At 46.0% G+C, this 12,921-nt stretch overlaps 1 protein-coding gene across 1 annotated transcript; it reads right to left on the bottom strand.

Moving 5' to 3' along the window:
• Positions 1–3,256: 3,256 nt before the first annotated feature.
• Positions 3,257–8,186, bottom strand: SFXN3 (sideroflexin 3). Its single transcript, XM_069097392.1, is given in 8 exon segments — positions 3,257–3,308; positions 3,439–3,486; positions 4,217–4,268; positions 4,653–4,780; positions 5,146–5,231; positions 5,397–5,472; positions 6,973–7,134; positions 8,026–8,186. Coding segments are annotated over 8 exon segments (765 nt in total).
• Positions 8,187–12,921: the final 4,735 nt, after the last annotated feature.

Genomic DNA, 12,921 nt, shown 5'->3' with positions numbered 1-12,921 from the left:
AAACTTCTTGAGTGAGCAGCAGGTTCCTGGCTTTCTAGCCATATAATTATATAATCGCTGAGCTAATGAATTTCTTCTCTGGTTACCTAACATAGTGAGATAGTAAAAACTCTCATGTGCTTTTTTTTTTTTAAAGCAATCGAGTTTAAGTAACTTGCTCAAGGTTACACAGCCAGTTATTTCTGGGTGTGGTGATGAGTATCTGAGCCTGGATTTGATCCCCAGGTCATCCCGACACTAGAGCCGGTGCTCTTACTTGATGTGCTACCTGGCAGCCCCATCATGTGCTTTTTTTTAATCAGCTCAAAAAATTGAAATGATTGAAATCAACACACTGGTCACTTCCAAAGTTCAGGGAAAAATACCCTTTTCCTCAAAGACTAGCCATATAAATAATAGACTCCTTTTTATCAACATTTATTGTATGCACAGATGGAGGGAAGCAGTTTAATAGTCTTTGTGGCATATGCAGTAGTCTAGGTACCTAAGGAGTATAGGGAGAGAGTTGAGAGAAGAACCCAGGCAGGAAATGAGCAGGGAATGAAGGAGTGGCCACTCAACATCGAGATGGATTCCAGGGAAGGAGCAAGATACAAGACCATTGATACCTCTGTCTAGTGCCATGGGATCCTAATCCCTCCTACTTCAAAGTCATTAATAGCTTCTCCTGAGAAGTGAGGGGCATAGCCCTAGTTGGATAGACTTTGACATGGGTGAGTGGAAAGGGACCCCCATAACAATTTAGTGACTGCCTTGTTAAATTCAATATATACTTTAAAATATATATAACAGTCATTTTATAAACAACCTTTTGATCTTTATGTTCTAGAATGATTAAGATTTTTCATGATTACATTCCTAATGTAATTCAAAAATCAAAAAGAGAGAATGGACAGATCAGACTAAATGAGGCAGGGGAAGGGTGTTGTGAAGGGGAGAAAGTGAAAGACATACAGGGAAAGAGGGCTTCTTAGTCTGGGCCTATGAATCCAATTATTCTATCTCTGGGCTCCCTCTGCTGGAGACTGTGAATTATGTAAGTAGGCTGAGGGTTTTACAGAGAAGAGGTCCTGCACTTGTCCTGTCTTCCCCACATCCTGCCCCAGGCTCCTAGGAAATGGAGGGTTTCACACAATCTCAGAGCTAGAATGAACCTCTGAGGTCATCAAGTAGAACCTGCCGCCATTCTTAGCAACACATCTTCATCCTCTGCTGAAAGATTTCAAGCCACACAACTCACTGCTCCACAAAGGACAGCCCACTCTTGGTGAGCTGTTGAGCTGTAGGAAGTTCTTCCTTAGACTGAGTTGAAACCTGCCTCCCTCTCACTGAGGCCAAGAGGAAATAAATTAAATCCTTCTAAGTAGGAGAAGAACTAAGGGACCCAGGAAGCAGAGGGTCATGCTGGACCTCCACACCCTCTCCTGGAGAGAAGTCTGGGAGTCACATGTGAATGTGTGTCCATTGCGTAAAACACTGTTTGTGTCTCTGATTTTGTCTGTGACCTAGATGTGTCTGGGCTACTTGGAAACTGCCCGAATGCTTCAGACAACCTTCATATATGAAGACAGCAATCATCCCTCCCTGTCTTCCCTTCTCCAGATTAACTACACCCACTCTCTTCAACTGACCTCCATAAACCATGCCATCTAATGCTCTCACCTCTTCTGGCACTGTCCTTCTTAAAATGTGGTGCCCAGAACTGAACATAATTCTTTATGTATGGTCTGACTAGGACGGAATAAGACAGAACTATAAAGGGCTTCATTTTGGAAGACAGGCCTTTATGATTCATGTTTCAAATGACAACCACAAGACTGGAAAGTATCAAGTGTATTTGGGTACAAACATTTGCAACATGGGAATCATTGCTGGTAGTAGTTGGAAGGGGAAAGTGAAATAGAAAGATGCTAGGTGAGAAGGGCTTTGAGGGGGAGAAACCCTGAGCTTCCTCTCCCCTACCAAGGTCCAACCCAACCATGAGAATAAGTGTCTTGTATTATCTGAGTTGAATAATGGAAAGTGTACACACACACACACACACACACACACACACACACACACACATACACACCAGATAACCTCTACCATTCATTTCCCATCATTACTAACTGTCTAGAGGCCAAGGCCACGCTGAGGTTGGAGAAGATATCAGATTATGGGCTGGAAGAGGCTTTTAATTAATTTGAAACCCAATATTGAAAGAACAGAAAATATGTGTTCATGAGATGGGCCCCAAGGATCCAAGACTATGTTGTCTCTGATACCAACAGAATCCCCCATGAGGTCACACAGAAATATGGATGTGCCAGACTCATATAATTAGGCCCTCATAGACATTCATACACAGTTATGCCCTTAACACAAACTTATGTCATACTCACAATCAGAAAAACAGAGTCATTTAAACTGTGGATACACATTCACAAGTGGCCCCCTGATGGGATGGCTAGGTGGCACAGTGAATAGAGCACAGGCCCTGGAGTCAGGAGGACCTGAGTCCAAATACAGCCTCAGACACTTAACACAAAAACTAGCTGTGTGATCTTGAGCAAGTCACTTAATCCCAATTGAAAAAGAAAGAACAATAACAACAACAAAACCAAACAAGTGGCCCCCTGAGCTCCATGCTTCTCAGGACAGGGTGTGGCTGGGGAGCCAGTGGGAGCCCATCCCTCCTAGATCCTACAAAGGATTAAGTGAGTTCTTAATCTGGAGAGGACCCAGATCCTGGGATCACCACAGCTTTTTGGACATCCTGCTCTGCCTCATTCTGTAGAAAGACTCTCCCCAATCAGGGGAACACAAACACTTGTACACACTTTGTTCTAATGGAGAAAGAGGGGTGGGGTGGCCCCATGGAAGTCTCTGCTGGACCTCGCTCCCTACCCCCTCCCAATCTTGAGTTTAGAGAAAAACCAGGGATACTGGGACCTGAGTAAACAATTTCTAGCCCATAATGCCAACACACACACACACACACACACACACACACACACACACACACACACACACACACACACACACACACACACACACCATCCAGGAGGGGGCAAGGTCCCTAAAGTTCACACTGCCTATTCTGAGGGATTGGGTCTTTCAGTAACAGCCTGGCAGACACTCCTCCATCCTCCCAGAGTGCCCACCCATCTCTATCCTGAAGTGCAGGCAGCCCTCGAACTTCCTCTCCACACCCCACACCCCTCCCACGGCTAGAGGGAAAGGGATAACCAGCCTAGACCCCTCCCAGGGGCACTTACCTCCTCTGGAGGAAAAGTGCACAGCACAGGGGAGTGGAAAACAACAGACTGAAGGAGGAAGGGGAGGAGGGAGTCTGAGTGTGGTCACAAGTTCCCTTCCACCCATATCCAGAGCCTGAGGAGCCTTCAGACCTCCTCTTCCCAGATTCCCTTATCCCTTCCTCCAGTCAACATTTACCAAAAGCCAACCAGTCCCACTTGCATAGGGCCCAAGAGCCAAGGCCTTCACTGTGGAAAGTGCATGGGGAGACTGAGCGTGAGAAGGGGCAGAAGAGAACCAGGCCTCTTCCCCATTGCCAAGAACTGCTCCCAACCCATCCAGGCCCAAACCACAGCCCCAAGACCATCCTTTCTGACATGCTCCCAAACAGACTCTACACTGGGATGCAGCTTAGGGTTTCCTCCCTGCCCCAAACACCCACCCAACCCATGGCCACTTTCCCAAAGCACTCTGGGTTCTCCTTCAAAGATGGAGCTCACCCATTCCAACCCACTTGGTGTCTAGGGTCAAGCCATAGTCTTCAATTCCTATCTGGGGAGGGGGATGGTCTGTTTGTACTGCTCCCCACATCATTCAATGTGTGTGTAATAATATGATAACAAGTCTGGTTTTGTAGCAGCATGTTGAGCAACTGCTCCCACTGTGTGCCCGTCTGTCACTGTAATGACTGACGGCTTGTATGTGCTGTCCTCCACCCCCTCCCTTGGCTTCCTCCAGCACTGGCCCTTTGCCATTCTGACCCCCCAGGATCCCCAGCCACAATCTAATCTCAATGGTAAAGACTAAGCTTGGGCTAGGAGCCTGGGGTCTAGGAGGGGACTGAGTTCTTCCTCTCTCAGGGAGATTTCTTTAACCAGTCCCCTGCTATCATCACTGGTCACCCAGCCAAATTCTAGTCCTTTCTTTACCTTTATGATGGTATCCAAAGTAATGAGGGAAGCAGGAGGGGTGGGAATCCTTCAAGAAGTCTTTCTTTTCCAACACATTCATAATCAGAGGGGTTATGGCTAGAGGAAGGGAAGCATGTGTAAAGCACTTTACCTGTTATCTTATTGAGCCTCACAACCCTGTGGGATAGGTGCTATTATTCTCCCTATTTAACAGATGACAAAACCGAGGCTAAGAGAGGTTAAGTGGTCAAGGCTACATAGCTAGTAAGTATCTGAGGTAAGGCAGGCTTTGAACTCCTATCTTTCTTCCTCTAAGCTCTACCCACTTCACCACCTAGCTTCTTGGAATCTCGAGGGTGAAATAGGCCAGGTATTACCTGGGAAAAGGGAATAGCTCCAAGAGTCCAGCTCATGTCATTGAGTCCTCAGTGCCTCCCCCATGGTCACCCCTCCTCCTGTCTTCCCCATCCCATCCTCCTTTCATTCCAGCCCCATGCTCACTCATAGCAGGCATGATCATGCCGATCCGGGATGTCAGCACCTGGAAGATACCCACCTGAGCCACCTTTGAAGAACAGCCCAAATGGTGGCCCAAATCATCGGTCACAGGGATCCCTACCAGCATCTCCCTGGGTCCAAGGCATGGATGTGGAAGGGAAAAGGTAGTATCAGACTCTAAGCCCTGGATCCTCACATAGATACATTGAGACCACTTAGATTCCCCTGCCCCAACCCCACCTCCCCAAGATCACCTCAGATGGTCCTGGCCCAGCCTTGTCTCTATCCCTCAGGCCATGTCTGTGTGGCATCAAGGTTGGCCACTGACCCATTCCCAGAACCCTCCAGGGGCTGGCAGGGCACAGGGCCAAGCTGACCAGAGGAGTCTAAAAGCCCTGCCCCAGGGCTTCCTCCCAGGAAGAAAGGTGAGTTCTCTTTTGTTTTGTGAGGTAAGAGTGAATGGTTCACACAAAGGCCCGCCCCACACCCTGCTCACCTCTGCCTCATCAGTGGGATGTTGATGTAATTGGCAGTAGCCACAGCTGAGAATGGAACGAAGTGGCTAACCAGGCTAGGCAGGCGCTAAAGGAGGGGGCAGTGGTCAGGTGGAACCAGTCATGGAGTACAGAATATCTTCGGTGGGAGGTGGGAACTGTGGGGGAGGAATGACGTGGGGAGAGCTTTGGCGGAGCCTCTGACAAGAAGGCTCTGGAGGAACTAAGGGGCAAGTCAGGATGGGGACCTTACTTGGATGATGGATTTGAGTCCCAGAGCAGTGAGCACAGCCCCAGTGGTAGCTCTCGTGTAAGCTGTTACCAGCTGCCTTGGACAGAGGGGTCAGGTGGTAAGAGTGAAGAGATGAAAAAGCATTTCTTAAGCATTCACTATATTCCAGGCATTGTACTAATTACTAGGGCTGCAAACATGCAAACAAGATGGTCCTTGTTCTCAATGAGTTTACATTATAATAGAGAGAAACAGCACTTATAGAGGAATGTTGGCCAGGGAGAAGAGCTTGAGTTTGGGGAGCCAGGATAGTGATTGATCCAGTCTGGTAATCAATCGACACATTCTTTCCAGAAGCAATGCCAGTATTGATCTGATTACTCTGCCTAGAGCAGGGTACAAGCTCTACAGCACAGTAGATGTGGAGATGCCCAAGGTAGACAGCTGGACGGGATATGAAGCATGACCTGGTCTGGGGCCAGTCAGGTCCAGCAAGAGAGCAGAGGTAACAGACCTTCCACAGTTCACAACCTGGTCCAGGGTACAGTCTGGGCCCAACCATACCTTAAACCAGAGGAAGGAGCTTATATCTTTGTCTGAAGGCACAAACAGAGACAAAGTCTCCCAATATTGATCCCCAAACCCTGCAAACTGCCTCCAAAGGTCATCTCAGGTAGATGAGGTATCCATAGGGATATAAGGGCACAGCTTCCAGAGCCAGACCCTGAAACTGTGCTATAAGCCCCATGAAAGAGAGGCTGGTGAAGGCAGGAGCCTGCCTTGTCAGCTATAGCCAGGAAGATGGAAGCTCTGTAAGGGCAGGACTGTCTCCATTTTTGTCTCTGTACCCCATTAAGCATGTAGCACAGCATCACATAGTAAGTGCTTAAGAAACACCCATTAGATGGAATTGAAGGACTGTTTCTCAGTAACTATCACACCCCCACTTCTATTGCAGTAGTTGACAACAGCATTGAAGGACTGGTTCACCCACTGCCAGAACACCACAGTTGAAATGAAATGTTCCTGAGGGGCAGGTAGGTCTATCCCTGTACTCTGGAACCCTAACACCCTAATGACTATTCCTGACCCTTCCAAGTAAAGACCTCATTAATTGTCCTCAATGCCCCTCATGCTATACATCACTGAACAGACTCCCTTTCCATGATAATCCCCAAACTGTTCACTCAGGGACCCTGATGGTTATCTCTACTTTCCTTCTCCCAGAATTCCCAATGATTGCCCCCAAGCTCCCCATAAAGGGGCTCTGGTGTTATTCCTGACCTCCCCTATTACAAACACATACATATGTATCTAGGGTGGGTGGATACATGGGCCATATCTTCATATGTAAGAGAGGCATGAGAAAGGGGTAGCATTAAGAGGTCAAAGAAACCACCAGTGAAGAACCCATTTTCCCTCTACTACTAGACCATGATTAGACTGGGTTCTACTGCCTAAGTATCCCAAACCCATCTCTCTTCTAGGCTGGTGCCTAGAGTGTATAGACCTGAGGCTAGGGGAATGTGAATCATGCCATGTTGGCCTACAGGGGCCCAGTGTTTGGGGTGCCCTTTTAAAGGGCTGGAGCACCTACCTGTAGAAGGTGAGCATGCAACCCATATTCATGGGCACTTAGGCTGACATTCGTCCAATGAGATAGAGATTCTCACCAGTATCAGGGTGGAAGGCCGAGTTATATTTATATTTGGCCTTCCATAGATCATCTTCAGTCAGCCCAGGGGTCACAATCCCTGCCCTATTTGGGAAGAACAGTCTTGCTATCCTGGGAAGGCAGTTGTTCACCCCAGGAATACCCAAATCCTCTCATCCCACAAGCCCATACTTGCTTGGTTACAGAGACTTAAGTATAACTGAATCTTGGAACCAGGGAAGCATCTTACAGGGATCTAGGAATATAGGCCTCAGGTCCTAAAGTCCAGAGGCCTACTGTTTTCCTACCCTTGGGCCAAGGTCCTCTCAATTATCCCTGATTCATCACTACAGCTCTGGGGAAAGGGCCCCCAGGCTCCATCTGAAGATTCTGATGCCCACAGTAATGATGTCAGGCTGAAGGGATCCACACTGGGAATGGTCCAGGGTCTGAAGCTAGGATCAGGAGCTATTTCAAGGACTCTAGTTTTTGTGAAGGTGGCATAGTTAGCTGCTGTCCGTGTTTTCCTCTATGAGTAAGTGCCCATCATTTCCCCCAGGAGAAGGTGAGATAGGAAGAAGGGTCTCTTTCATCCCTATCCATGATACTTAAAATTTGACCTCAAGAACATTTGTGTGGGTGTAGTTAGGTGTGGAAGTGAATAGAGCACCAGCTCTAGAGTCAGGAGGACCTGAGTTCAAATCTGGCCTCAGACACCTGACACTTAACTAGCTTGTGACCTTGGGCAAGTCACTTAACCCCAATTGCCTTGCCTTCCCCCCTCAAAAAAAAAAAGAACATTTGGGTTAAGAATTGTAGTTCTCTAGAATTCTTGAGAGATCTAACAATGAGGTCAGAAGTGGAGTGGTCACTTGCCATTTTTCTTGGGACTAGGGAGGACAGGAAGGAAGGGTAAGGAGGTATCACCTGTAGTTCTCCACAATGGTTTGGGCTTGGGACTAGGGAGGACAGGAAGGAAGGGTAAGGAGGTATCACCTGTAGTTCTCCACAATGGTTCAGGCATTATGGAGTTTGTCCTCAGATAGTAGAAGATTCAAGGGGTTGGTGACAGTGAAGAAATGCTTAGCTCAACCCACAAAGGTGGTCTGGTCCCATCGAGGATCATGGATGTTGATGTCTAGAGGCAACTCACCCATCTTCTGCAGAAAGAAGGGAGGGCAGGAAGATCAGAGACCATACAACTCCCCAACTCCCACACTTCATTCAGTCTTTTTTTCTGGGCCCCAAATTGTTAAGGCATGAACTCTTTATGGGGTATTGTTTTTGTCCTTCATTTTCAAAGAGGACCAATTACATCAAGGGGTGATGACTCGTGTTTGAATTGGATTTAAGTGAGGCAGAGCTGCACAAAGTCATCAACCTCACTATCTTCCTGAATTATTGAAGTCCAGTGTCAAGACAGAAGTCAAGAGGATTGGTGATGGTTCAAAATGCAGTGGATGACCTTGGAGCCTTTGATGCCTGACCAAGCTCTAAGCACTCCACAAAGCCTGCTTCAGTCACCTCCATGGCCCTTGGAACAAAATGTTACCGTTCACCCATTCCACTGGGAAAAGTCTTCATATGCTTGAGGTAGAAACCCCACTAACTCACCAAGGGGTTTGAGACCCATCATTTACCCTCAACCTGGTTTAGCCAGTCTGATGAGATGGTTTAACAGGGTGTAGCCACTCTGCATGAAACAGTTTCTTGGAACCACAAGAGAGAGCTGAGTGCCAGGTAGACACCAAAGGCAAATGAGCAGCCCTGAAAAGGGCTCTGCAAGCCATCCCACCAGAGATATTAGTCCTCCTTAAATACCCCAGGAAGGAACAGATGATCTTGGTCCAAGCCCACAGTCCCTACATTGGTATGCTTCCCCTGAAGAGAGAGAGAGAGAGAGACACAGACAGACAGACAGACAGTCAGACAGAGAGACAGAGACAGAGAGAGCTCGCGCAAGCGTGTGTGTGTGTGTGTGTGTGTGTGTGTGTGTGTGTGTGTGTGTGGGGAAGGTCAGATGTCATTGTCCCATATAAGAATCCTATCTCTGTCTCTATCACATGGAAGAGGTCAGCCTAAGACTCTCCTGAAACCACAAGGTGGATTGTTCTCTGACCTTTAGGCTTCTCCAAGAAATAGCAGAAAAGTCAATGGGCTCAGGTGAAGTGAGGAAGGAGACCTGTTTCCTTATTAACCTAGAGTTTGGAGAGTAGGGAAGATCAGCAGAACTATACTGAAATGATCTGAGTCCTGAGGCCTTTTTGTACATAAGTATGAACTTGTATGTACACCTGAGTTCCCATATGGTCAGATAACATATGTGTATGTACGTGTGCATGTGCATATATGTACACTGGTGTCCCCAAGTATCATGGTAGGCAATGGCAGTGCAAACAGCAGATTGCCTGGCCAGCAGCTAGGTAGTTAGAACAGAGCCTCTATTACTCCTGATGAGCATGAGTGCCCCAGTCCTGGCTCCTTAAAGGAGCTGAGCTTGAAGCCTTCCCCCTTCTCTCTACTACAGAACCTATTCTGCCAAATACCATGAACCATCTGAGAAAACATCTCCACTTTCCATCCTAGTAGGCGGGAGCTACAGCTGATACTGAGCCCTTCTGCCTGACACCTCCTCTCCTGTTTGCCATCACTGGACCAAGACTGGTGGAATTCTAGCCCAGGCACCTCTTGGGGACTGGATTTGGAGGCTCCCTTTCTCTGGAACTTCCTTCCACATGTGGAGATGCTAATCCAGAAGAGCACATGGAAAGAGTGCTGGGTCTTCTAGTTAAGAACTGGGTTCAAATCCTACTTCTGACACCACTGATGTGACCTTGGTCCTGTTTCCTCATTTGCAAAATGAGGGAGTTAGACTAGATGGCCTCTGAGGTTCCTTGCTGCTCTAGATCTATAAGCCTATGATCTTACTTGGGTTTGTTTCAGTGAATTCTTGGAGAAAAGCACCACCTCACACCCCTTTAATACCATCAGGCATCCAGACACCAGGCCTTCATGCCAGGATCCTCTCAGGGACCAAGACCTCAGATATCAGCCCCATCCAGAAGTCAGATGCATGGCTATGCAACATCTCCACCATTTTAAAATTCAGCCCAACCTTTTCTTTCTAGGTAGAGGTGGAGAAAGAACAGACTGGACCCTAGAGGGTAGAAGCCTCAAACAATTGATCCTTCCCCTATCCTAGAGCTGTCAAACTCTTATTTCCTCCTCCCCTAATCCCTTTGATTCCAAGATCCCTTTTCTCCTATTTGCTTCCCTGTCTCACTCGGCAGAGGACCTCATCTCCTATGTTACTGAGGAAGTCAGTTATTTACCATAAGCTCCATCTTCTCTCCTGCTCCACACCTTAAAACTCTTCTACCTTGTTCTCTATTCTCTTCTCTTTTGCTCCAGTTTTTGATGAAGGGGTAACCTTTCTTCTTGCCAAAGCTACCTATGCCCTTGATCCCATTCTTCCCTATCTCCTTTGGAAGTTTCAATCATTCCCTCTCTCCCATTGTCAATCTCTCCTTATCTTCTGGCTCCTTCTCCACCACCTTCAAACATGCCCAGACCACCTCCATTCTTAACAAATTCTCACTTTACAATGACATTCCTTCAGGCTGTCATTTTACATTTCTTCTTATTTTCAAAGCCCAAATCCTAGAAACCATTCTCTATACCCATTGCCTCCCACTTACTTTCAGCACCATCAACGAAACTGCTCTAGGATCCCCAACCATCTTTTAAACACCTAATTCAATGACCTTTTCTCAGTCATCAGCCTACTTAATCTCTGAAGCTTCTTACCTGTCAATCACACTCTAGTTCCTACATACCTCTTCTGAAACTGAGGAACTGGGCATGTTTTTCTGGGAGAAGGGAAGACTCCAGAGGAGACACAATAATTATCTTCAAATATTTGGAAGTGTGTCAGTAGAGGAGCAAGGAGATTTGTTTTCTATAGTCTCAAAGGGCAAAAGCAGGAGTGGTGAAAGAAAGTTAAAATAAGGTAAATATACATATGATACTAGGGCAAAGAAACTTTCTAACAAAGATTTCCAGAAGTAGAATGAGCTGCTCAGAGAGGTGACATTTCCTCCTCCTGGGAGGGTTTTGAGTGCAGACTGGGTGACTACTTTTTGGATACTGTATAGTAGAGATTCCTTTTAGCAGGTAAGATGAACTAGAACCTACCTAGTCCCTCCATGGCCCCTGAAATCCCTCACCATTCTCAAATTCTGGAATTCTGGTGTCTGCGACATTACTCTCTCCTGGTTCTCCTCCCACCTATCTGACTCCTCCTCCTCAGTCTCCTTTGCTGAAATATCATTTACCTCCTACCCACTAATCTTGGGCTTCTCCCAAAGTTTTGTCTTCTCTCTATTCTTTTCCTTGGCAATCTCATAAATTGTCATGGGTTTAATTATCATTTTCATACAAATGACTTCCAAATTAACAGTTCCAATCCCATCTTTCATTTATTGAACTCCAGTACCTAATTACCTCATTATAGAGCCTTGAGGTTAGAGAGTTAGGGAGTATGATATGATGATATACCAGCAAAGGAAACTGAGAAGTCAGGTTGATGGAGAACCCAGAGAAAAATGTCACAAAAGTTCAGGGAAGAAAAAATATTGGGGGGGCAGCTAGGTGGCGCAGTGAGTAGAGCACACCAGCCCTGGGAGTCAGGAGGACCTGAGTTTAAATGTGGCTTCAGACACTTAACACTTACTAGCTGTGTGACTTTGGGTAAGTCATTAATGCCAATTGCCCTGCCTTCCCCTCCTCCAAAAAGCAAAAAAAAAAAATTGGGAGAAGAGGGTAGTCAATAGTGGCAAATGAGGCAAAGTTGAGAAGGATGAAGATCAAGAAAATTCCATTTTGAAAAACTTAAGTAAAGGTCTGACAATTAAGAGATTACTCATAACTAGAGAAATCAATTTCACCTGAGTGGTGAGGAGGAAAGCCAGATTGCAAAGAATTGAGAAATGAGAAGATAGGAAGTTACATTTGGGATATGTTGAGGTTGAGTTGCATATGGACTATATGGGTAAATATGTACAGTAAATACACATGCTTGTCCTTGTATTCTCTCTTTATGCTCCTTCATGGGGTAAATAGCAATTGTTTTCTGTTCTGGCCAAGAACTCTGAGAGTCTTCCTTCATGGAGTGATTCTTTTGTGATGGCAAAGTAGGTCTCACTGTCCACCTAGCCCTTAATCAATGAATGCACATTGCCTCAGACAAACTGAGACCTTAGTTTAAAAAACCCAAAGTCTCCCACTGCATCCTGGGCCATCACCAGTCATCTTGACTTATGTTTCACCACTGGACTCTGGAGGAGAGATTGAGGCTGACTTTGCACAGCTCTTCCTCACTTAAATCCAGTTCACTCCCAAGTCGATATTCTTGTGATGTTATTAGTCCTCTTCAAGAACAAAGAATGAACAACACTCTCTCTTACTCAGTAACCTGATTATCTCCCATTAAGTTTAACCATCATTTCTATGCAAATGTTGCCCAAATTTATATGTTCAGCTGTAGTCTTTCTCCCAAACTCCAGCTGTGCATCTCCAAATGTTTACATTTTAAGCTGGATGTTACATGAGCATCTCAAGCTCAACAAGCCCAGAAAGGAACTGTCTGATTAAGGAGGTTCAGGATTCTCGTGAATGGAACACTCAGCACTCCAAGAAGACCCAATGCAATTTCTTTAGAATATTTATTCAGAATATATGTATATATAGGCAAGTGAGAAAGAAACTGGAGATAACAGAGTAACAGGCTTAAAAATAACAGAATAAGAGAAGCTATGATTAATAATGGAGATTATAGATTAGATAGATAGATAGATAGATAGATAGATAGATAGATAGATAGATAGATAGATA

Source organism: Petaurus breviceps, unplaced genomic scaffold (assembly GCF_028583685.1).
Source record: "Petaurus breviceps papuanus isolate PSGF00001 unplaced genomic scaffold, PetGlider_PUasm1.0 37, whole genome shotgun sequence".
Taxonomy (NCBI): Eukaryota; Metazoa; Chordata; class Mammalia; order Diprotodontia; family Petauridae; genus Petaurus; species Petaurus breviceps.
The sequence above is the reverse complement of the archived record's forward strand: the minus strand, read 5'-3'. Positions and strand labels throughout refer to the sequence as shown.